This window comes from Lithobates pipiens, unplaced genomic scaffold (assembly GCF_037356315.1).
Source record: "Lithobates pipiens isolate NorthernLeopardFrog02 unplaced genomic scaffold, aLitPip1_a1.2 Scaffold_83, whole genome shotgun sequence".
Classification (NCBI taxonomy): domain Eukaryota; kingdom Metazoa; phylum Chordata; class Amphibia; order Anura; family Ranidae; genus Lithobates; species Lithobates pipiens.
In genome coordinates, this window is record NW_027507907.1 from 364,114 (window position 1) to 390,785 (window position 26,672).

At 43.6% G+C, this 26,672-nt stretch overlaps 1 protein-coding gene and 1 pseudogene across 3 annotated transcripts in view; one reads left to right on the forward strand and one right to left on the reverse strand.

Annotated features, from left to right (window-relative positions):
- LOC143973519 (uncharacterized) overlaps positions 1–26,672 on the reverse strand; it is a 115,219-nt gene that overhangs the window by 44,033 nt on the left and 44,514 nt on the right. For all 3 annotated transcript variants that reach the window (XM_077474438.1, XM_077474437.1, XM_077474436.1), the window contains exons 8-12: positions 23,013–23,294; positions 20,209–20,361; positions 17,514–17,579; positions 16,455–16,520; positions 13,296–13,321 (exon numbers count right to left, since the gene is read on the reverse strand). In XM_077474438.1, the coding sequence (XP_077330564.1) occupies positions 13,296–13,321; positions 16,455–16,520; positions 17,514–17,579; positions 20,209–20,361; positions 23,013–23,294 (593 nt within the window). The remainder of the gene's footprint in view (positions 1–13,295; positions 13,322–16,454; positions 16,521–17,513; positions 17,580–20,208; positions 20,362–23,012; positions 23,295–26,672) is intronic.
- On the forward strand, positions 18,584–18,693 carry LOC143973532 (U2 spliceosomal RNA; annotated as a pseudogene).

Sequence of the window (26,672 nt, forward strand, 5' to 3'; positions counted from 1 at the left end):
CCTCTTTGAAGAGGTTGAGCGGTGTCATATTTCTACTGGGGCTGCTTATGATATCCCTGTGCTGTGCTGACTTCCTCCTGGGGGTTCTTATTATGAAGGGATCACACTATCCCTGTGCTGTGCTGACTTCCTCCTGGGGGTTCTTATTATGAGGGGATCACACCATCCCTGTGCTGTGCTGACTTCCTCCTGGGGCTGCTTACGGTGCTGCTGTCAGTGCTGTATGTCACGGTGCTGCTGTCAGCGCTGTATGTCACGGTGCTGCTGTCAGCGCTGTATGTCACGGTGCTGCTGTCAGCGCTGTATGTCACGGTGCTGCTGTCAGCGCTGTATGTCACGGTGCTGCTGTCAGCGCTGTATGTCACGGTGCTGCTGTCAGCGCTGTATGTCACGGTGCTGCTGTCAGCGCTGTATGTCACGGTGCTGCTGTCAGCGCTGTATGTCACGGTGCTGCTGTCAGCGCTGTATGTCACGGTGCTGCTGTCAGCGCTGTATGTCACGGTGCTGCTGTCAGCGCTGTATGTCACGGTGCTGCTGTCAGTGCTCTGTATTACGGTGCTGCTGTCAGATGCCTCTATCACGGTGCATGTGTCATTCCGGTATGTCACGCTGCTGGTGATCATCTCCTGCACCCTCTTCTTTGCCTACCCTGGTCCCTGACCTTCCCTCTCCTCCATTGCCTTCATTAGCTCCATAGTCCTGAATTGTTAGAACAATTTCCCAAATAAAATAAAAATGCTTGTAGTTATCGATCCCAAATTCACCTCATACATGTATTATGTCATTGTCCAGATGGTGGGACTACGTTTTACCCCCTAATAATTACCACGTGGCCGCAAATTCGACATGAAGGTTTGCAAAGTTCGCCTCCCATTGAAGTCAATGGGGCCCGCGGCGAACGGTCGGTTTCGCGAACGTTTGGGTCCGTTCGCATTTCGCGTTCGCGAAACGTCCCGTCGGAAGTTCGTCCATCACTAGTCAGAAGATTTCAACAAAGACAGTCGGCACCAGCACAAGGGACACTTCTCATCAAATGTAAGTAAAATTCCTTGTTCTGATTTAAAAAAAAGTTGATGACAGGATCTCTTTAATATCAGGGAATAAAAAACATGTCAAATTCTAGAACAAAGTGAGCTGTATCATCAGGGCTTTATTTAGGTTTAAAGAACTCCCCCTTTCAGAGTCACCCCTTGTCTCGGTCTCCTACCCACCTTAAAGCACTGTACTTTGGTTCCAACTCCTACCTACCTCCCACTACCGCCCCTTTTAGAGAATACAAGTAGCATTAGTGCTAAGTAATTTGTATGGAATTTGTCAATGATAACAAGAAAAGCAGTAAAAAAAAAAAAAAAAAGTTCCCCTGCAGTCAGCAACAATACACCCCCATCAACAACAAATCCCCTAAGCAACAATGGACCTCTTCCAACAACATACCCCCCCCCCCCCCCAGCAATAATAGACCCCCGGCAGCAACAACAAATCTTCTACCAGCCAGCATCAATGGATCCTCCAGCAGCCAGCAACAATAGACCCCTCTCTCAACAGTAGATCCCTCCTAGCAACAACTGACCCCCCACAGCAACATAAGACCCACCATCAACAACAATAGACCCTTCTCTCAACAGTAGATCCCTCCTAGTAACAACTGACCCCCCCAGCCACATAAGACCCACCATCAACAACAATAGATCCCCCAGAGGCCAGTATCAATAAACCCTGAAGCACACCCCAGCACCCCTTGCCATTAGATACCTTTAGTGCTGGAGGTGCCGAAACTGTGTTCCCTCACATTTGAAAAAAAAGCCCTGGTGTATCATATGTACTGCTTTCAAAACATTCCTGCTTGATTGAGGGTGAGCCCAGAGACTCATCCAGACAGAAAGCTGTGCAATGCCTCAAACCCTAATAAAAGTCCAGTTTATATGGATTCAGATCAGAGTCAGAAGGTGAAGTGGACTCTCTTTCACTCCTTTTTTCTTTAAAATATATTGATCTGCCTTTTATGAAATCGCAGATACCAACATCTTTTTTTGGAGGGGAAAACTGAAAATTGTATCAAATACTTACAGTAATTTTCCTTTCCTGACGTCAAACCATGGCAAAATACTAGTGATAGCCTCCCTCAGGACCAGTGAATAGCATAAATGAAAGGCCCCATCCCTTTCTTTGTAATTAGCTACATACAAAAACGTACAAGGGTGGGTCCGTATGCTGCCATGGTTTGGAGTCAGGAAAGGAAAATTACCGTAAGTATTTGATACAATTTTCCATTTTCCTGATGCCACCATGGCAGCATACTAGTGATAAATAACTATCTCACTGGCTTGGTTCTACTTGTTGAATCAATTTTTAATTAGAATGGGACAGAAGACAGAACAGTCCTTCCTCCACAGTCCCCTAATGGCAAGACCCCCAAATCTAACCAGTAAGGCCGCGTACACACGGGCGGACTGTTCGCCCAACCTTGTCCGCTGAACAGTGTTTGGGCGGACAGTCCGCTCGTGTGTGGGCTTTCAGCGGACAGTTTCAGCGGACAGTTGGACGAACAAGGTTTTTCGGAAATTCCGAAAAACTGTCCGCTGAAACCTTGTTTCAGCAAACAGTCCGCCCGTGTGTAGGCTTGTTCGACAGACTAAGTTTGGCGCATGCTCAGAAAGGATTTACACGCCGAAAGTTATAATGCAGTGTATAGGACGTCGTATTTTTCGTCCCGTCGTACGTGCCGTTCACGTCATCGCGCACGGTTTCAGCGGACTGTTCGTTCGTCGTGTGTGGCCATGTCCGTCCATGCTAATTTTGAGCGGACTGTTTGCCGAAACTGTTGGACGGACAAAGTTGGGCGAACAGTCCGCTCGTGTGCACGCGGCCTAATGCTTGAAAGGGTATAATAGGGCAATCATGATACTTCCCTGCAGATGGATTGCATGGATGCCTTTGAATGGGCAGTCCATGAGACTGAAAACCACTCTGGGAGAGTATGTACCCACTGCTGAAGGAGGTTCACAACCCCTCGCCCTATATGCACGACCAAAGCTACTAAGTCCAGGAGGTAGCCTCTTTTCCCTGACGAATTCCAGTTGTAAAGATGAAAGGCTTATTATATGTTCTGAAAAGAGCAATTTTGGATCGGGACTTCAATTTCTGTACACGTCCAATTTGTGTGATCCTACTGGTGATCCTCTGGGAAGTTAGGCAATACCCAGATGACTGTTAGATAGAGGGCTGTCGCTACCCTTGATACAAGATGATCTACCGGTCACAAGTCTACTCCTTCTGGAAAGAAAACAATATCTTTTTCTGAAGCTCTCTGAGCTTAAATCTCAGACATCCTTCTGCTTGAAGATCTTGCGATAGATACTGCCTAGTAGGTAATGTCACAAACTGAACACTGTTCTGTTGGAGCAAATGCTCAAACTGATTTGAAATCCAGCAACACTGATAGATTCCACTGGGAAAGATCCTTTTTTGTGGTGGTTGAAACCTACTGACTGTCTTCCAAATTTGTGCAAACGAAAGTATTTCCGGCACATTTAAGCCTTGTTATTGCCAACCTAGTCGACACTTGCAATCTCAAGGAATATCTAATGTCTAATTTGGTCTACAAGAAGTCCAGAACAGCTGTCACCGGAGGTGCAGTAGTATCAATATCTCGCCCTGCTGAGAAATAACGCAAAATTGTACTAGATTTTGGCATAGATGTTGTTAGTAAAGTGCCTTCTCACACTCCACAATTAGAGATCATCCTGGAGCAGGTTAGGTTCTCATGCTTTCCCTATCATTCTCCTGTTTGCAGCCATGGCCTGCGTATGTGCAAAGGGGAATTGGCTTCTGTCTCATGAGATGAATGGCCACAAAAACTCAATGCCCTCATTGTCCAAATGGAGAAATGGATATGACTAACATGTTCACTCTCAACGGACTCAAGAGGAATCTCATTACGAGAAATGTTGTTGGAAAATATATAGGCTAGTTTGCAGGTCCATGGAGAAAATCAAGGCATTTGTCCCCTCTGCCTTGGGGTGCGGAACTGATTCAAACATCCTCCTAAGTTTGAAATTGCTGTGAGAAGCAACGTAGTGTGTCTGTGTTTGACCCCACCAGCTTATAGAAGACCTACAGTGTAGGGCCCACTTGTGCTCTGGAAAGTTTGCATGATGGTCAGTCTATCTGTGTGTTCCAGTTCCCTAGGAGATAAACTACTTTCCTGACCCCAACAGCATGGGGTTGACCTCTCTTAATAGCATATTGCCACAAGTTCCTCCTTGGTGATGAATATAGGCAACTGCTGCCATGTTGTTCAACTGCAGAGAAACTGATCTTCCCTTGATTATGTGTAGTAAGGCGAAAGGTGCTAAAGTAGCTGCTTGGATTTCTAAGGTATTTAAGACTACCCGGCTTGGCTGGGATTCTCCCATTGGACTGAACCAACGGTTTCTCGCAGTGTGCCTTCTAGGCTATCTTTGCCGAGATGAATAGCAATTGTGATCTAGTCTAATGAATGGTTCTAATGGGGCGACTTCATCAATTTCTCCCTCTTCAGCCACCACCGTATACTCCTACTCATACTGAGTGACAGTTGATAACTGTGCCAGACTCTGTTTCCTCTATTGTGCTAAGAATCCCAGCTTAAACTGCCGAAGTCAGAGCGCCCAAGGGATTATTGGTATGATGACATTGTGCTCCAAAGATTGAGGCACTGAGAAATGGTCAAACACATGGAGATTACTGTCTTCAGCATTCCTTCTTTGACTGCCACCATTTTTCTCTGGTGGAAGCCGAACAGAGGAGTTGGCAGAGTACCTCCCGGCATACTAACTGTTAAGTTAGAGAGAGTTAATAAACCAGCCATATCCCCACAGGGTGTTTATGAGAATCCCTGGGTGCATCAGCAATTGTTTCAGACCTCTGGATAGAAGAATAATGTTGTCCAAGTAGTGGTGCATCCGGAGAACTTGTTTTCTGAGTATAGCTAACACTGCACTGAGAACCTTTGTGAAGAGCCTCGGAGACCTGCATAGGCCAAAAGGCAGACTGTTAAACTGGAAATGCATCTAGCCAATTGCAAGCTTACCAATTATGAAAGAAATATTTTGGGATGTTTAGATCATCGTGAAGATCCAAAAATAGCATTTTGCCATCTGGCTGCGCTGGTTTAATGGACTCCATTTTGAAGATCTCTAACTGGATAAAAAATGTTAACCTCTTCAGGTCTACAACCGGACGCTAGCCACCATCTCTTGCAAACTACATACAGGGTTGAAATGAAGCCTGTATATTCTTTTTGTGAATGGAATCAGGACGAACCCCCCCCCCCCCAGGTCTAATATGTATGTATTATAGCAGCCCATCTGCCTAGAAGAATGGAATCTGCTGAGAGGAGGAACATTCCTTATCCCTTTGCTTCCCATCTTGCAGGAGCAGGATGGACTTCCTGTCACCCAAACTTGCCTGAGAAAACAAATTCAGCCCAAAGTTTCAAACATCATATCTACTGTAGGCAGGGATCAAAGCGATGCTATCCAATCTCTAATGAGCATAAAACCTGTATAGATAAATAAAGGAGATTTTCTCTCAGGACTTTGCCATTCTGAAGAAAGGGTGAATATGACTTTACCCATACAATTGGCCTGCTTGACTGTCTGGATACATAGTTCAATAGAGGGAAAACTGAAGCCAAGCAGTTCCGGGCCTTCCTCTGATGAAGAGGAGCTACTACTGTCCACAGGCTGTCACCTTGCCAGAGTAGCGGAACTAAGTGGGTTAACACCACTTGTCGGGTGCCAGGTTGCTCTTCTAGTGACAGGCAACTAGGAGGGGTCTACCAGGCCGAGATAATTGAAATAAGTAAAGCATAATATCTCACTCCACCCTCTTCAATAACAATGATATTTGAGCGTTACCTGTCAACTGCAAACTCCTCCGCAGTCTTTACTCACCAGCCTATTGGGCATAGGTAGTGCGCCACAGGCACTGCAGGACTTTTGCTGGGATGGTAGCGCTGCTCTAGGAAGAAGCTATAAGACGTCCTTGGAACTTTTCCCTTGAATGGGAGTGACCTCTAGGTCTCCTCCAAAGAACATCTGCCTTCCGTGGCTCTTGAACTTAGAGAGCATGAGTATACGGGGCTGAAAAAATTCAAAGCAATCCACAAAGGGAGGCACTCTTTTCCTGAAACTTACCATATGATGGTCTCCCATCTTTGAATTTGAGTGTCTTTTGTATAAATGGTGACTGACTCATGGTTTGGGGACAAATAGGATGGCTAGCTGAAAAAACAAGGATAGCTGAAAATGAGAATAGCATCAGAAAGTGAAAGGTTTAGAGATGACATTCGCCTGCCCATAGGCGTCAATGGATGGCTCGCTCGGATCCGCCTAAAAAAAACGGACAGGCGGATCCGAGTGGGTTTGTCGTATGAAAGGGGCCTTAGAGAGATCTGATATAGATCTATTTCCTGCATAGTCACCAGGTGAAACATAATTCACAACATGGTCTTGCTATGCTCAAACACGGAAGCGATGTCATGACGTCACTTCCCATTTACTCGGCTGCCAATGGCACCAGATTTCAAAAGAAATACACTATTCAGAGTCGCCGAAAACAGTGATCTGAATAATTTGAAGTGTAAAGGAGGGATCGGGGGTCTTTTAGACCCCCGGATCCCTCCATAAAGAGTACCTGTCACCACCTATTACTGTAACAAGGGATGTTTACATTCCTTGTGACAGCAATAAAAGTGATACAATTTTTATTTAAAAAAAAACTATTTATTCATTTTAAAATAAATAAAATAAATAAGATTTTTTTATTTAAAGCGCCCTCCCCCCGCCGCCGCAAGCTCGCGCAGCAAAAAAAACGCATACGGAAGTTGCACCCGCATATGTAAACTGTGTTCAAATCACACATGTAAGGTATCGCCGCGATCGTCACAGCAAGAGCAATAATTCTAGCACTAGACCTCCTCTATGTACATAAACTTGTCTGTAACTCTAACCTGGTTACCGGAAAAAAAATTGAAAGCGTCGCCTATTGAGATTTTTAGGTACCGTAGTTTTTCGTCATTCCACAAGTGCGTGCAATTATAAAGTGTGACATGTTTGGTATCTATTTACTCGGCGTAACATTATCTTCCACATTTTGCAAAAAAATTGGGCTAATTTTACTGTTTTGTTTTTTAAAAATTCATGAAAATGTCCCTTTTCCCAAAAAGTTGCGTTTAAAACACCGCTGCGCAAATACCGTGTGACATAAAATATTGCAACAATCACCGTTTTATTCTCTAGAGTGTCTGCTTAAAAAATATATATAATGTTTGGGGGTTCCAAGTAATTTTCTAGCAAAAAATATGTATTTTAACTTGTAAAGACCAAATTTTAAAAATAGGCTTAGTCATGAAAGGGTTAACAGAAGGTTCATTCATACCTGCAACTCCCTTGATGCAAAGCAGGCCCACTATCAAGCCCTGCTTCAGTGAAAGGCAGCATGGTCGGTTGCCTAGGTGATGCCTGACGCTGCGGAGAGGGAGACCACTCCCTCAGAGAGGTTGCTCCGCCTTCCATACCGCCTCCGGCCCTGCCCACCGCTTCAGACGTGGGAGCTCTTCCGCTCAGCTGGCCGCTCTGCCTGCCCGCTCCAAGCCTTTCTGCCGCCTGCCCTCTGGTACGGTCCTGAGAAGGACCAGGGGTTTTATGTACAGCAGGGCGCGGCGGGGTAGGTGAATAGCTCCGGCGGGGGGTTTCACTTCCTCTTCGCCGCCCCATTCGAACGACCGGGGCGGCGCTTCCTTGCTGACGCGCCGGCTCCTCCTCCACATTTTCGGCATCCGCTTCTTCCTGACGCAGCGACGGCTCCCGGGCATCCACCGTTGGCCGCTCTCCTCTTCTCTCCTCCGCACCAGGACGGCTGACAGGCAGTGTAGCTCCGGAGCCTCTTGACACGACGGGTGGGGTAAGTCTAGGCACTGGCGACTCCAGGCTTCCCCGCCATCCTCTCCAGCCCGCTCGATCAGTCGCCGAAGGAGGCTCATCTTCCGGCCTCAGAAGAGACTGCTTGTTCAGGGCAGAACCCAGAGAGAACACCACAGCTCTTCTTCTGAGGCAAATGAGCCCCCTAAACGGAACCCCCTTTAAATAGCCCTGCATACCCCAGAAAAACTGGTCTGAAGAGGGGTCACCTGTACTCCTCCTCAATACACATGACTAACAGCTGTTTCCCCGCGAGCCACAGGCTCTTCTGGGGAACTTGGGGGAACAGCTGATCCAGTCGCTCTCCCATGAGGAAAAGGGGGGGGCAAGAAACTGCCCTCTCCCTTTTCCTGTCAAGGTTAATGTAGTATATGCGTTTAACATAATACATGTACCCTGCTATATATCCTTCAAACATTATTCCACATGGTCAGTTTAAAGAGGAAGTAAACCCTGATGGGTTTACTTCCTCTTTGATTCCCTGCAAAGGTAAAGCATAATGGACTACTGTGCATCGCATAGTAGTCCATTATGTGCCACTTACCTGACACAGGAGCCAGCGAAGTCACCGCTGTCCCCTGTAGTTCCGAGCGTCCATCTTCTTGGTGGGTCTCCGTGGGTCACTCCCGCGCATGCGCCTGGGAGCCGACACTCGTGGCATATCGCCGTGATCTGCGGCTTACCCAGCGCGCCTGCGCCCTGCTGTCTACGGCACATGCGCCGTAGACAGCGGTGGCTGTCTTCAGGTATATATCTCCTAACATGTGTATTTTTATGGATATTTATTTAACCTTACTTACACAAGTTCGGATTTGGGGTTCTATTAACCCTTTCATGACTAAGCCTATTTTTGACATTTGGTGTTTACAAGTTAAAATCCATATTTTTTTCTAGAAAATTGCTTGGAACCCGCAAATATTATATATATATATATATATATATATATATATATATATATATATATATATATATATATTAGCAGAGACTCTAAAGAATAAAATGCCGATTGTTGCAATATTTTATGTCACACGGTATTTGCGCAGCGGTGTTTTAAATGCAACTTTTTGGCAAAAGGGACAGTTTCATGAATTTTAAAAAAACTAAACAGTAAAATTAGCCCAATTTTTTTGCATAATGTGAAAGATGATGTTACGCCGAGTAAATAGATACCAAACGTGTCACGCTTTATAATTGCACGCACTTGTGGAATGACGACAAACTACGCTACCTAAAAATCTCAATAGGTGACGCTTTACATTTTTTTTTCCAGTTACCAGGTTAGAGTTACAGAGGAGGTCTAGTGCTAGAATTATTGCTCTCACTCTGACGATCGCGGCGATACCTCACATGTGTGATTTGAACACTGTTTACATATGCGAGCTCTCGGGGACGAGGGGGCGCTTTAAATTTTTTTTTCTTATTTATTTTAAAATGAATAAATTGTTTTTTTTTTTTAATAATAATTTTGATCACTTTTATTGCTGTCACAACAAGGAATGTAAAAATCCCTTGTGACAGTAATATTTGGTGACAGGTACTCTTTATGGAGGGATCGGGGGTCTAAAAGACCACCGATCCCTCCTTTACACTTCAAAGTATTCAGATCGCCATTTTCGGCGACTCTGAATACTGTATATATTTTTAAATCCAGGACCATTGGCAGCCGAGTAAACGGGAAGTGGTGTCATGACGTTGCTTCCGTGTTTACAATTAGGAGACTGGAATGAAGCCGCTTACGGCTTCATTCCAGTCCCTCCCTAGCTGCCAGAGGCATTGGATGTTTGATCGGGGCTCCCGATTGAACGGGAGCCCCGGTAAGAGCGGTGGGAGGCAGCGGGGGAACGTCCCCTACCGCTCCTCCGGCATAACAGCCGAACGGCTTTTAGCCGCATCGTTTTTTATGGCTGGAAAGCCGATCGCCAGGTATAAAGATCAGTACCGGGATGATGCCTGCAGGTGTGGGCATGATCCCAGTATAACCCCCGGAAGCCGAGTACACACATCTGCGTAAGCTCGGTGGCAAGGGGTTAATTCTGGTTGACGGCTAATTATGGAGTCACGGGATGGGGTTTTGAGATGCATTTGTTCGGTGACCCCATGTTAGTACATCGGATGGGTATATTGAGTATAACTTCACAATGTGATCATTATCCATATGAGAAGATAGGATGGGAGCGCACTATGTTAAGAAAAATATGTACATGTTTGTAAAGCATCCTACTTTAAACTGACCATGTGGAATAATGTTTGAAGGATATATAGCAGGGTACATGTATTATGTTAAATGCATACCAGATACTACATTAACCTTGAGTTAGGGTGTAATGCTCAATATGAACATAGATCATCGGTAGATTATACCAGCGGGGACTAGACATGGGTGCCGTCAATAAATTTGTTTCGTTCTGTTCCGTTACGGTTCGTATTAAAATTAATTCGTACTTCGTATTTCGTGTCCGAAATTCAATTTCAATTCGTACGAAATACGAATTGTCGTTAGGTTCGTTAACTTGTATGAACGTTCTTTACGATGAATTTAAAGGCAAAAATATACCTCAATATGACAGTTGATGCTGATGGAAGTTTGGTTTTTATCCGAAATTCCGTTGAAGAATTTCCTATCCGAAAAACAAATTTTCGTTAGATGAGGGGCTCCCACCATCCCTGTGCTTTGCCGACTTCCTCCTGGGGCTGTACTCCTGCTGTGCTCAGTATGTCAGTACAGCACAGGAATTTGGGTACAGCCCCAGGAGGAAGTCAGCATAGCACAGGGATGGTGGGAACCCCTCATAATAATCATAATGACTTGTCGATGCGATGACGACTGATCCGAAAATTCGTAAAACAAAAGTTTGTATTTCGTAACAAAATTCGGACGCATGGCAATTCGTATTTCGGATCCTCCCGAACGTACGAATTTAGGGAAATTCGTACGAATTTGAGATTCGTACAAAACGAATCGCACATGTCTAGCGGGGACACGAGATGTGCGCAAGCGCTGTGGAGGATCTTGTGAATGGAATGGATGGAAGGGTATAAATGGTTTGATTGTCGTGCCATGGCAGCCAACCCCATGAGGAAGTCAATGTATGATGAAACGTTGGGGGGCGTGGCTGCGCAGCAATCATCACCAGTAATGTGCAGTGTTTGGAGCTGAACGGGGAAGTGGTGAGATTGGCATCTGGGTCTGGGCACAGAGGACAGGGTGAGAACAGCGCTTCCAAGCTCGCACACCTCGGGTACGAAGGTGCTGGGAGTCAGTGAGTGCGTTTCTTAAGGGAGTGGAATCACTGATCACTTTGGTGTGGTGGATGGAATAAGAAAAGACGTTACTTCAAAGGATACTTTTGGACATTTTCATGAACTTTATCTTAATTTTGTTTGTTCTGTGACACATTTATTTGGTTCACTTATCACAGGGTGAGACAATTGTTGTGCTCACACATGTTGTTCATACCATTTAATTGTTGTCACATTTCTTGGAGTTAGTTATAATTTATAGTTAAGCGCCACTATTTTTCCTTTTTTCTGATTTTAGTTTTAAAAGGTAAAGTACAATTTGTAACATATTATACTTACCTGCTCTGTGCAATGATCTAGCACAGGGCAGCCTCTATCCACTTCTTCTGGGTCCCCTGCCAGCACTCCCGGCTCCTCCCCTTTGCTGATTGATCCCATAATTTTCTGATTTTAGTTTTAACCGGTTCCTGACCAGCGCACGCCGATGTACATCAGCAGAATGGCACGGGCAGGCATCTTGGCGTACAGGTACGTCCAATCTTTAATACCGCCCTGCCATCGCGAGCGTGCCGCCCGAGACCCCCGCGAGTCCGGTCGCGGGTCCCGCGGACTCGATCACCGCGGGCATACCCGCGATTGTTTAACGGGGCGGCTGAATGGAGAAATGCCGTTTAAACAGCATTTCTCCATTCTGCCTAGCAACTAGTGATGCTGATCTCTGCTCCATGTGATTAGAGCAGAGATCAGTGTTCACTAAATGAAAGCCCAGCCCCCCCCACAGTTAGTAACACACCCCTAGGAACACTTAACCCCTACACTGCCACCCACTGGTTAACCCCTTCACTGCCAGTGTCATTTACACAGGAATCAGTGCATTTATATAGCAGCGATTGCTGTATAAATGACAATGATCCCAAAAATGTGTAAAAAATGTCCGATGTGTCCGCCATAATGTCGCAGTCCCAATAAAAAAAAATCGCAGATCGCCGCCATTACTAGTAAAAAAAATAATAATAATAAAAACACCATAAAACTATCCCCTATTTTTTTAGACGCTATAACTTTTGCGCAAACTAATCAATATACCCTTATTGCAATTTTTTTTTACCAAAAATATGTAGAAGACTACGTATCGGCCTAAACTGAGGAAAAACTTAGTTTTGTTATCTATTTTTGGGGGATATTTATTATAGCAAAAAGTAAAATAAAATATTGCTTTTTTTTTCAAAATTGATGCTTTTTTTGTTTATAGCGCAAAAAATAAAAACCGCAGAGGTGATCAAATACCACCAAAAGAAAGCTCTATTTGTCGGAAAAAACAGACGTCAATTTTGTTTGGGTGCAACTTCGCACGACCGCGCAATTGTCAGCTAAAATAATAAAATAATACAACGTCGCACGACCTTGCAATTGTCAGTTAAAGCGACGCAGTGCCGAATCGAAAAAAGTGCTCTGGTCAGGAGGGGGGTAACCGCTGAAGCGGTTAATGTTCTAAATTTGAGGCAACTCTAGGTTCTTTTTCACATGCTTAGCTCTCTATTCTAACTACTCTAATTTAAAAAAGAAAAGCCTAAGGCCGCGTACACACGGGCGGATTGTCTGTCCAACTTAGTCCGCTGAAACGTGTTTCAGCGGATAATCCGCTCGTGTGTGGGCTTCAGCGGACTTTTTCAGCGGACTGTCTGACGAACAAAGTCTTACGGAATTTCCGTAATTTTGTCCGTCCAAACTTGGTTTTGTCCGTCCAAACTTGGTTTCAGCGGACAGTCCGCTCGTGTGTAGGCAAGTTGGACGGACTAAGTATGGCGCATGCTCAGAAAGGATTTACACGGCCGAAGGTTGCATTGCAGTGTATTGGACAATATAAAATACTGTATTTTATGATGCTTTCTGTCCCTAGTATCAAGGGCAAACCCAGTTTTAATTATTAATTTGTTAAAGATTTTTTATAAATTAAAAAAATACAAAATAAATAAACATAAAAAAAAAATAAAAAATATTGACTCCAAACCAACCCATTCTAGGTTCTTTTAACGAAACGTTTAATAAAAAATAAATTCTTAAAATTAAGAACAATCCTAAATGACTCACATTTTCAGTGGCTCTAGATGAAGGAGCTAAAAACGGAAGGAGAGAGACTGATTAATATTAAGTTATACAGCAAATATTTGTATCTTTCATTAATAGATATTTGTTATTCTTTCTTTCGGTCAACTTGAGCCAACCCTCGCCACCATATTTTTTTAATGTGACAGGCAGACTCCTTGTCCAATAGGGAAGCTTAGAAGGTAGGAGGGGGTGGGCCTATACTTTTAAAGGAAATAATGAGATTTGTGTTCAATTCGCTATCTATGCCTGGATGTAATCTCTAATTTATTCTTCATATGCTCAGTTTATTATAAATAATGCCCATGTTCCTATCTATGTATTAAAAAAAAAAAAAAAGCTGCTGGCACTTTAATAAACCAAAATTCGGCTGTATGATAATATATCAGTGTGTGCCACACTCACCTCTATATGGTGCACTCTCAAAGTTACAGTAGATGAGAATCAACATACAATTTAAATTTAAATTTTAAATTAAAAAAATTATACTTTAAAAACATTTTTTTTTAAATTTAAATTTGAATACACAATTGAAAGTAAAAAGTGAAAGCACCTTCATTCAAGTTCAACACGGTCCAATATAATAATAATGTTTGTATTGCATGTGGTACCCGTTAATTATATATTTAAGATTTATTATCTTAAATATATAAGGTGGGTTAAATGAGAGTTCTTTTACCAGAAGTGAAAGCTTTAAAGGGGTTGTAAAGGTTTGTTTTTTATTTTCTAAATAGGTTCCTTTAAGCTAGTGCATTGTTGGTTCACTTATCTTTTCCTTCGATTTCCCTTCTAAATTTATTTTTTTCTTTGTTTTCTTTGTCTGAATTTCTCACTTCCTGTTCCTCCTCAGTAAGTTGTTCAGTAAGCTGTTCTGGCTGACTAAATACCGCTCAGATGATGGTGGGAAGTTTACTGAGGAGAAACAGGAAGTGAGAAATTCAGACAAAGAAAAAAAACATTTAGAAGGGAAATCGAAGGAAAAGGTAAGTGAACCAACAATGCACTAGCTTAAAGGAACCTATGTAGAAAATAAAAAATGAACCTTTACAACCCCTTTAACATAATAGCATTTATTAGAGTATTGTTAAAAGTCTAATACACCAAAAATATCTATCTATAGTCTTACACCAAGGAAGAAAATATTAGGTTGAAATAAAATATTTACATGAGTATATTCCTTAAAACAGTAATCTACAAACATATTTAGTTGGAGTTAAAAGGGCATGCCTTTCCCATAATTACCCATTCTTACCAAAGTTCCATTCTGATGGCTGGTCTCCCAGAAAAGAGAGAACATTACCTCCCCGCTAGTCTGTGTATATCAAACCAGGCTGATGTCTCATTGGTTGACATAGCGTGACTCCTGGTTGGTCAACTTCCCTATACTTTGCCTAAGCCGGCTCCCTTTAATTCAAATCCTAGTCATGATTCTGAGCAGGAGAATGTTGCTGGGAAGTTAAGAATTGATTCCGGGGTGGGACTCACTTCATTGCATATCCCAGCATGGGATCCTTTGAAGTGAGTATGTGTAAAACAATGGGCTTGAAACCCATTGTTTGTACACAAAAGCCTAGGCACCGACTTGTCTGCTTAGCCTAACCTTCTTGGTGGCTCTGTTACATAGATACAAAGCTACCCTGGTCCTCCCGAAAATAAGACCTAGCGTGATTGTTGGTGATGGCTGCAATATAAGCCCTACCCCCAAATAAGCCCTCGTAGGTCTTATTTTCAGGGTAGGGCTTATTTGGGGGGTAGGGCTTATATTTCAGCCATCACCGACAATCACGCTAGGTCTTATTTTCGGGGAAACAGAGTAGTTGAACTATATTCATAAATACAATATTTTACAGCTATTAATGGAGATTTCACATAAACTCATAAGGCAACAATGCAATACTTTCTTCTGTGATCTACTGAAAAGAATGCGTCAGGGAAAGGGTCTCACCTTGTTGGATGGACCTTATGTGATAAAGGTCACATATAGCTTTTTTTCCCTTTAGGGATATTTGACAATCTAGGTCAAATAACTGCATCCGTCAATTCTCTACATGTATGGGCAGGGGTTTTTTTTCAGCTGGAACTTGGTGGAACCTCTGGCTCGGGTCCTATACTTCCTGTTCACCTCTATGGCTTGTAACCGCGGTAGTGTTTGCATTGGTCCAGCAGTGCACCAACACCTTTGCTGCCATTGTGCTCTTTCTGGGTGTTCAGTGTGCTCCTGTACCTTTAAGGAGGGGTGGCTCCCCTTCAGTCCACCTGCCCTCATCTAACCATCAGAATACATGTGCCTCCACTGCGGGGACACTTATATGTTAGTGTTAGGACCACAGATACCAGGGTGCCTTGACGTGGCTCTGTGGCTCACGCATGCGTTTGCAAATGCGTGCGGACTAAACCCCTGTCTTTAACGCATACTGTTAGACAGGTTAATTTGGTTGTCTGCGAGCTGGTGGTAAGTAGGCTTTGGTTTTTCCCTGGGCATTCCCCAGACCTTGTTGTTACTTGTAATCACAGAAGTCTGGCTTCTGTGTTTGTAAGTGAAAGTCTGTCTCCCAATGGCTCCCACTGAGTGCAAGATGGGGGCAAGGGAGATGTAGGTGCCCAGGGTACAGTGCAGATGCCGACACACCCACTCGATGATCTCCCCGTATCATGCCCTTTTAAGACCCTCCCACTGTTAAATTTGACCACACCCACAATATGATGCGGTTTGGAGGATGTGTGTGTGTGGGGGGGTGAGAGGGTTTTTTGGGGGGTTGCTGTTGAGTTCCCGTACCTATTTTCTGTGAAAAAAAGCTCTGTGTATGGGTAACTCAAAATGATAAGACCTTCAGAAACCCCATAGTGTTATTTATTGATAAAGATATAATTGTATTATTTTATCACATAAGGTCCATCTAAAAAAGGTAAGATCTAGTTTTTCTATGCTGATGTTGAGGGAACACTTTAGAGATGCGAACATGGTACATATTGATTTATCAACATATGCTCAGTTTAAATTGCCAAAGTTTTGGAACAGTTTTTTTTTTTTCAAAGAATGACCACACTTAAAATGGACATTCATTTTTTTAATTGTAAATATTATATATAATTAAATTGACCTATTGTACATTCAGACACCCATGATGGGCTGTTTCTACTCACCTTTTTGGCCGATTTTAAGGTTGGCATAGCATAAGTCTTCATCAGCATTGGAGTTGGTGGAAGATACTGATAGAATAGAAAATAACAAATATTATTTAATACTTAGATCAGATGAAAATCACTCAGTTACATACACTATATTATCAAAAGTATTGGGACTGAGTGGTTGAACTAGATGGTCTTGAGTCTTTTTTCAACCAAACTAATTACACTATATTAAGTATTGAGACGCCTGCCTTTACAAACACATGAACTTTAATGGCATCCCAGTCTTAGTCCGTAGGGTTCAATATTGAGTTGGCCACCCATTGCTGCTATAACAGCTTCAACTCTTCTGGGAAGGCCGTCCACAAGGTTTAGGATTAGTGTGTTAGTAGGTTAGTTGGTTAGTAGGTTTAGTGTGTTTATGGGAATGTTTGACCATTCTCCCAGAAGCGCATTTGTTAGGTTAGGCACTGATTTTGGAGAGAAAGCCTGGCTCACAGTCTGCGCTCTAATTTATCCCAAAGGTGTTCTATCGGGTTGAGGTTAGTAATCTGTGCAGGCCAATCAAGTTCTTCCACCCCAAACGCGCTCATCCATGTCTTTATGGACCTTGCTTTGTGCTCTGGTACGCATTCATGTTGGAACAGGAAGGGGCCATCCCCAAACTGTTCGCACAAAGTTGGGAGCATGAAATTGTCCAAAATGTCTTGGTATGCTGACCCCTTAAGAGTTCCCTTTACTGGAACTAAGGGGCCAAGCCCAACCCCTGAAAAACAACCCCCCACACCATAATCCCCCCTCCACCAACTGATCTGGACCAGTGTACAAAGCAAGGTCCATAAAGACATGGATGAGCAATTTTGGTTTGGAAGAAGTCCTGATCTCACCTGATAGAGCACCTTTGGGATGAATTAGAGCACAGACTGTGAGCCAGAACTTCTCGTCCACATCAGTGCCTAATCTCACAAATGCTCTGCTGGATGAATGGTCAAAGATTCTCATAGACAATATCAGGTCATCTCAGCATCGGGTCATTTTATGCACAGAGGCAAACCAAGTTCTTTTGTAGCTTACCTTTCTTTTTGAAATTTACTTTAGCGTAATACGCATCCCCTTCCTGAGAGAGTCCTTTGGACGATTCTGTAAAAACAGCAAAAATTTAAAAAATGCATCAAACTCCAGGAATCAGCTAAGGAAACTGTCACATACAGCAGGCTGCTGGCCCAATCAGCTGTGGCCATGGAATTTCCCACAGCTGCATGTAACAAAAAGGTGGGGATGCTGGTGACATCATTGGGGTAGTATGGCCTCATGGGACCATATTGGTCTGGTGTATTCTTGGACTTCATAATGATGTTTGTTCACTAAGTTTCTCTAACAAACCCATGAGGGCTTCACAGAACAGCTGTATTTATACTGAGATTAAATTATACACAATTATACTAATTAGGTAACTTGGTTCCACTAGATTTTAGTTAGGGGTATCAGAATAAAGGGGGCTGAATACAAATGTACCCCACACTCTTCACATATTTATTTGTAAAACAATTTTGCAAACCATTTATCATTTTCCTTCCACTTCACAATTATGTGCCACTTTGTGTTGGTTTATCACATAAAATCGCAATAAAATACATTTATGTTTTTGGATGTAACATGACAAAATGTGGAACATTTCAAAGGGTATGAATAATAAGGCACTGTATATAGAAGGTGTGGAATAAGAAAATTTACAGCACAGCATACTTTATTGGAAAGTGTGGAAGAATATGCATCAAATGTAGATATGATGAGAGTATAGTGTAGGTAAATTTCTTTGAAAGGCAGTGACTCCACTTTTATTGAATACAAAGCATTGGAAAAAGGGCACACTTAGCCCTGGAGACAAATGTACCTACACTATACCCTCTGTCTGAAAAGTCCAAGGGGGTTATTATGTCTGTATTTGGTGCACATTCTTCCATGTTTAATTAGGATGTTGGCAACCCCATACACCCTCTCCCTAACATCATTCCTATACTTGGAAAGTGTGGACTAGGGGAAGTACAGCACAGAATATACACTCGTAAAGTGTGGACTAGGGGAAGTACAGCACAGAATATACACTCGTAAAGTGTGGACTAGGGGAAGTACAGCACAGCATACACGCTTCTCTGCCTTTTGGCTAAGATCAAGTGTAGTGTCTGTTCTTATCAGTTGCCAGAGGAGGCGCTATGCTACTCCCAAGTGTGGGGAGGGCAGATGCAAATCCAATGGTTTCATTGCACCTGGAAGGGCGGTTTCGGTAGTGACGGGTGTCTGGGTGCCCTTTGAGATGTCAGCGGGGTCGAGTCTGAGCTGTTCAGAAGGGTGCTCCTGGTGAGGATGGGTGCTGCATTGGGTCTGGCCTTAGGACGGGTCTTTTTCTGGCCTTCTGGCTGTCGGTGTGGGTGCCATTCCTGTCAGCGTCTGGTGGAGGAGCTGGCGTCGCCTTGCAAATGATGATGGGGGCCTGGAAGGGTTAGTACCGGTGGAAGCTGTTATTGCTGAGGGCAGCTCTCCCTGAGAAAACATTGAAGGACTCTCTATCTGGCAGTGACAGAGGGCTGCACTGATTCAGTCGGGGGGGTCGGATTGGGAACTGAAAGCCTATGGTGTATGTGCCCCTGGAGTGGCAGTCTAGGAGTGCCGTATAATCACTGTGAGTGAGGGTCCCTTTGATTTATGGCACCACGGTCACTGCACCATAACACGCTTTTTTAGCACCTGCCTCCTAGGCCAGGCCTTTTGGCTGGGACCAGAGGAATTTTTTATTCCTAGGCGGAGGGCCTGGCCATTGTATTACACAATGCCCACTTTTCACTCTCCTCTCCACTTCCTTCCTCCCCTACTTTATTTTATTTATTCCTTTGTGTGTCTCTTTTTGTATTTTTGTGTTTGTACACGGTTTGTTGCACTGTGTGACTGGTAGGGTGTAGGTCCTCGGGCCTGCCCTGAAAGTCTTGGGAGGGGGTGGACATGGCCTCTTGGCTTAGCTCACCCTCTCTCATGGGGTCTCCCTTCAGGGGAGCCCCACCTAGTACTTGTCTGGGTCTGTTTCGGCAGACCCTCCAGAGAAAGGGGTCCATCTGGTTTCAGCCAGGTGGACCAAAGTGTAAGTACCCTTGTCCCCATCAGGAGCCTAACGCCCTGTGGGATTCAGGGCAAGGACCTCTAATTTTAGAGGGCTTGTGTACACCCGTTGCACGTTTTTGTATCACCTCTTTATGTGTGTGCACATTTTTTGCCACCGGCAAACAGCATACAAATGTGCAAGAGATAGTGTAAAATAAGGAACGTATAGCACAATGTACAGACTGAGACCATGAAGAACAGTGAATGTGGTGGACTGGGGTAAGACAGAGATGTTACTTGTGTCTACAAGGTTTGACCATGAAAGATTAGAGGCAGTGAGTGAAGTGGAAACTGGTTACATGCCACAACACATCATTATCTGGAAACCATGGGGTCAGTGCTGGGACAAGGTCCTCTAGTAGACAAGGCAAAGAGGCCAAAGTGCTCCCCTTCCCATGTGATGTGATCTACTTCAGCAGCATTGGTTGCCATTTTTGTACCTCCCTCCTACTGAAGTCCTAAAGGCGGACATCTCTTCTGCCTACCCCTTGGCCCAGGCTTTAATGGGGCACTCTACATAGAATAAGACGTTCAGGCAGTTGTTTCGTGTATTGTACGGGTTTGTTGGTCTTTGTTGCCAATACATTTTACAGTCAAGAATGGTCAGGTACTGTACCTGCATCTGGAGGGTCCATTGTTGCTTTTGTAGACGTTGGTGATGGTTTGCGTCTGGACATAATAACAACAATGATGATCACTATGATCACTATGATGGTGATGAGGACGATGGCGAGAATGATGATCAATGTAGCATTATCAGAACTTGTCCCTATATTTCAGAGAAAGCAAAACTCAATGATCACAGGCCACTGGACAATTCCTAGATGTATTTTAAAAGGAAATGGAAAGAGCACAAATCATGTGGAAAATACAAATCTCACAGCAACCAATCAGCAATAAACTCAGAAATCAGAAACACAATTAAAAACATAACGTGACATCCGGTTAACTTTTACAGGTCATTGCACTTTGCCCATTGTCATTGATTTTGAATATTCAAGCTAATAAACTATGGTTATAATTTACAAAGCAATGGTATGGCTGTACCCTCATCCTTCATAGAGATTTTGCATGGGACAACATCTAAGCCTTTGTACACGCGGTCGGAGATTCCAACAACCAAATCCGATGGATTTTGTCCGAAACTGTTACATACACACGGTCGGACAAAGTTGTTGGAAAGTCCGACACATTGACATTATTTCGTTACGACGGGACTATGTTCACGCTAGTAGCCAATAGCTTTGGTGTAGGAATTTGATCTGAGCATGCGTGGCACTTTGTCCGATCGGAATTCTCTACACATGATCGGAGTATGTCCGATTGGAGCATTTTGTCTGAAAATTTTACCAACAAGTTGGAAAACTTGGTCCGTCGGATACTCCGACGGAAACAGTCCGATGTGGACCACACACAGTCAGAATATCCGACAAAACGGTCTGATCAAACACATTCCGTTGTAATCTCCGACTGTGTGTACAAGGGCTTAGAGCCAGTAGGCTGAGAGTGGACATCATTGGGATGGGTCAATGCCACAGTTCAACCTTTACACACACAAATAGTAGCCACCACATGTTTTAATGTAGTGTAAGATTGGGGTGATCAGACTCAAGCAGTGGGTGCATTTTCAATGAGGGTGCCAGGCCAAAACTGTATTTTTAAGAGCATGGTTGCCTACTTTTATTTAAAAGAACAGAAAAGTTCACAAAAGCCATCAGTAGCCCACGCAGTGGGTTCCACCATTACTGTAACTTGCACAATCCAAATTCTTCAGCCTCCTGGTTTACTCTCTTGCTACATGGCTGCTTCAAGACTCAAGTGGAGGCCTTAGGCCTGCTCCTCAGACCAAAAGACTTCCTTAGAGTCAAGCTCTCTCATAGCTTACTCACGAGCAGCATCTTGCTGCTTTGTAACAGACTAAAGCATCGTACACACGTTTTGATTTTCGGACGACAGAACATCCAATTTTTGTGGCATGCTAGTCTCATGTTGAAAGTGAAGAGGTTATTAACAATATGAGAATTTTAATTTGACAGAATACAATGTCAGAAGTGACGTAACATGTTGAATAGTTTTGTATGTACTCTTTCTGAGCATGCGTAGTCTTGCTCTTACAATTTTTTTGTACAAAAACCGCACTACTGAAATGAAAATCAGATGTTGAGTTCACATCCGACAAAAAATTTATAGTCTGCACATCCAGCTTTTGTCTGACAAAAAAGTGAAATTGGCTGTCGAAAGCACGGTACTAACGGTAAGATTTGCGGACAATCGGTCATCTTAACACAATTGACATCCGAAAATCAAAGCGTGTGTATGGGCCTTAAGTCTGCCTCCTGCAGACATGGATGCTCTGACTGCCCCATGAAGCCTCTCTAACTCCTGCTCTAACTCCTGGAGAGTTTGGGAGTCCACCTGACTCCCCTGCGAAGACTGCCTGTCTGTTGTGTGGAGCACTAAGCCATAGTCAGGTCACAACTAATAGCCCAGCTCACAGCTGTGTAATCAGCGTGCCTGATTCTGCAAAAATCTGGCGCAAACCAGCAATCTTCTCAGTAGCATGGGGTCCCACTGCTACAGTAGATACACACTGCTCACAGCATCTGCTATAGCAATTATGAATGCTAAGGAAATGCTACATCAGAATGTTACATAGTTACATATAGTTACATAGTAGGTGAGGTTGAAAAAAGTCCATCAAGTCCAACCTATGTGGACTTGCTGCCACACACATCCAAGAATGTAACAGAGTTTGAAATATACCAGCTTTCTTCAAGGAGACAAGGATTCTTTAATTTCTGATTAAGAGCATTTAGAGATTTAGCTTGACAGTTTAAAATGTTGTTTTACTGAAAAGAAAATCAGTGCAAGAATTTATTTACAGAAAAGGTACTAAAAAACGCAATAGCAACTGCATAATTAATGGGATTACAAGTGATCATATTTTGCAAAGTTTGCTTGGTCTTTGGTTTGGTGCAGAGCAGTTTGTTTGCTAAGTAGTCCAAGCTGATAATAGAGTCACTGCCTCTCATGAATGACTTAAGTTCTTAAGGTGGTTGTAAAAGGCTATATTTTAAAAAAATAAAAAAGCAATTTATACTTACCTTCTCTGTGCAACAATATTGCACAGAGTGATACCTTACCTCTACTTTAGCAGTCCCTCGCAGGCACTGTTCTCTCCTTCTCTTCTCCGAGTGCCCCCATAGCAAGCCATATGGTCTGAAGGCACCTGTGTGAGCGTGCTCCCCAGCCGTGTTGTGTGTGTCATGCGACCTCAGCTCCCTCCTCATAGGATCTGACATTTATGCAGCACTTGCAGATGAGAACTCATTCAGGAGCAGCACTGTCCACTCCTTAACACATCTGAGGGCCTTCAATAAGGCATACAACTCTTCAATACAGTTTGATCTTGATGCTTACCTTCTATCTGGATATATAACTCTTCACTTCTTTTGATGACACTGTTGGTCGGAGTTCTCACTTCACAGGAATAATTCCCAGAATCCTTTGGCTGAGCAGACTGGACTTCATATTGATGAGATGAACTAAATTTCTGAACCTCTAGACCATCTCTGTAGAAAGCAAACTGCAGTTCTGTCCCCTGTCTCATTGGACTGAGACTTGTGTCACATATCAGGGTCATGTTGTCACCTTCTGTCTTTGGATATAGCATGGTGGTAATATTTGGCTTTGAGAACAGGTCTAGAATTGAGAAAATCATTATATTTAAGAACTTTAACTGAAATAGAAAGCATATAAACTACAAGACATACTGTATGTAGGGACCCTGGCCTATGCAGAGGTGTCCCTAGCTAAATTTAACGTTTTGTGGCTGGGCAATAACCAGCTTTTATTTACATTATCAGAGTCTTCCTAAGTCTGGTGGCTTGATTGCTTCCACCTATAGCTGGCAGTGTTGGAAGGTTTTCCCATGTGGTTATGAATTTTTATCTGACCCCACCAACCACTGAACAGCCGATTTAGAAGGTAAGGCTTGGGGAGATCATAACTGTTTGGGAGCATTTTTACAGAACTATCTCTCCCCTGGGGCTTCTCCCTGGGAGGAGGCCTATGTGAAGAACTGCTGCTTGGGCCTGGCCTCAGGATTAACCATGTGCTGAGGGCCTTGGAAACTAAAACAGAGCAGGGGTGGATACCTGATGGGAAGTGGGCTGAAGAGAGGACCTTCTTACCAGAGAGTGTTGCAGAGGAACAGGGTATAAGCTGCTGTCTGGACATTGTAAGAAGGTCTATTTGCCCAATGGCTGCTTACAGAGGGTCAGAGGCCAGTGAGCGAGGAAACACTGTGGGGTTTACTTAAGCTGGAGAGTGTAAAATCAGGTTCACTTCTGCACAGAATGGGTTCAGCATTAGATGGTAAAAAGAAAGACACTGGGGCTTAAAGTGGAGGTCCGGACTTTTTTTTTTTTAAAGTCAGCAACTACAAACACTGTAGCTGCTGACTTTTAATAAGAGCACTTACCTGTCCAGCGAGCCTGTGATGTCGGCCCCCCCAAGGCCGATCCGTCTATCCTCACTGCCCATTTCCTACTGCGCATGCGCGAGTCACACAGAGGTTTGTGAATGGCCCTGTTGTTTTCTGGGACACACACATGTCCCAGAAGACAATGGGGCAGCTCGCCGAATATATTTTTTGGAGAATGTTAATGTCATTTCTTATTTTAGGGTGGACCTCCATTTTAATTTGTGGCTACCAAGATGTCTGTTTGTTTCTGAGTGAGTTACAAATAGTGACCACAGGAGGAACAAGCTGCTCCCAATGGGGTAAGCCCTGCACAAACATACACAGATTACCTGATAGCATTGCCTAGACATTAGTTCACTTTGCATTTGAAAGAATAAAATTTGCAAATTTTTGCAAAACTGTTTTAAGTACTTATTTCACAGGAATAATTCCCAGAATCCTCCAGCTCAATGAAATGGACTCCATAATGATTGGATTGAAACTCTTAAGATTCCACCCAGTAAGCAAACTGCAGTTCTGTCCTCAGCCTGAGTGGACTGAGACTGGAAGGACATATCGGAGTCTTGTGAACAAATTCTTCTAATAAATATGGGTCATTTTTGTTTTTTTGGAGAAGCTAGAAACATTGTACAAGGTTATATAAGGTGTATGCCAGTAAAAAAAAAAATAACCTGGTGTAGTTACTGTAGTTGTTTAAGATACAGTGGAACCTTGGATTACGAGCATAATCCGTTCCAGGAGAATGCTTGTAATCCAAAGCACTCGCATATCAAAGCGAGTTTCTCCATAGAAGTCAATGGAAACAAAGATAATTTGTTCCACGTTGACTTCTATTGCATGCAATACCGCATGTGGCCAGAGGTGGGGGGCGTCGGAGAGACTCGGAAATTCTCGGAGACCACTCAGAAAGGCGCAGAAACACTCGAAACCATCTGAAAGGCTTGCAAACACTTGGGAACTGAGTATTTCCAAGTGTTTCGGAGTATTTCCGAATGGCTCTGAGTGTCACAGGCGCCCCTGCACCTCTGGCCAAATGCGGTACTGCAAACTGCAGAGCTTTGAATCCTGCTCATTTTACAAGACACTCCCAAACCGAGTCAGGATTTAAAAAAATAATTGCTCGTATTGAAAAAACACTTGTTAACCGCATTACTCGCAATCCGAGGTTCCACTGTACATGATAACAAGCTTATAGAGAGAAGAGAAGTGCTACTGTGAAGTGTCCATAGATACAGAATAAGAACAGATACTGACATTTACAGATAGTATGTAGATTACAGATTTGCAGATAGTGAAATTTACATTCAGTATACAGAAGTCAGGAAGTGAAGCTTTGTAATGTTTAGAAACAGAAAAAGAGAATTATGTGTATAACAAAAGACTTATGAGCATAGCAAGACCATGTTGTGAATTATGTTTCACCTGGTGACTATGCAGGAAATAGATCTATATCAGATCTCTCTAAGGCCCCTTTCATACGACAAACCCACTCGGATCCGCCTGTCCGTTTTTTTTAGGCGGATCCGAGCGAGCCATCCATTGACGCCTATGGGCAGGCGAATGTCATCTCTAAACCTTTCACTTTCTGATGCTATTCTCATTTTCAGCTATCCTTGTTTTTTCAGCTAGCCATCCTATTTGTCCCCAAACCATGAGTCAGTCACCATTTATACAAAAGACACTCAAATTCAAAGATGGGAGACCATCATATGGTAAGTTTCAGGAAAAGAGTGCCTCCCTTTGTGGATTGCTTTGAATTTTTTCAGCCCCGTATACTCATGCTCTCTAAGTTCAAGAGCCACGGAAGGCAGATGTTCTTTGGAGGAGACCTAGAGGTCACTCCCATTCAAGGGAAAAGTTCCAAGGACGTCTTATAGCTTCTTCCTAGAGCAGCGCTACCATCCCAGCAAAAGTCCTGCAGTGCCTGTGGCGCACTACCTATGCCCAATAGGCTGGTGAGTAAAGACTGCGGAGGAGTTTGCAGTTGACAGGTAACGCTCAAATATCATTGTTATTGAAGAGGGTGGAGTGAGATATTATGCTTTACTTATTTCAATTATCTCGGCCTGGTAGACCCCTCCTAGTTGCCTGTCACTAGAAGAGCAACCTGGCACCCGACAAGTGGTGTTAACCCACTTAGTTCCGCTACTCTGGCAAGGTGACAGCCTGTGGACAGTAGTAGCTCCTCTTCATCAGAGGAAGGCCCGGAACTGCTTGGCTTCAGTTTTCCCTCTATTGAACTATGTATCCAGACAGTCAAGCAGGCCAATTGTATGGGTAAAGTCATATTCACCCTTTCTTCAGAATGGCAAAGTCCTGAGAGAAAATCTCCTTTATTTATCTATACAGGTTTTATGCTCATTAGAGATTGGATAGCATCGCTTTGATCCCTGCCTACAGTAGATATGATGTTTGAAACTTTGGGCTGAATTTGTTTTCTCAGGCAAGTTTGGGTGACAGGAAGTCCATCCTGCTCCTGCAAGATGGGAAGCAAAGGGATAAGGAATGTTCCTCCTCTCAGCAGATTCCATTCTTCTAGGCAGATGGGCTGCTATAATACATACATATTAGACCTGGGGGGGGGGGGGGTTCGT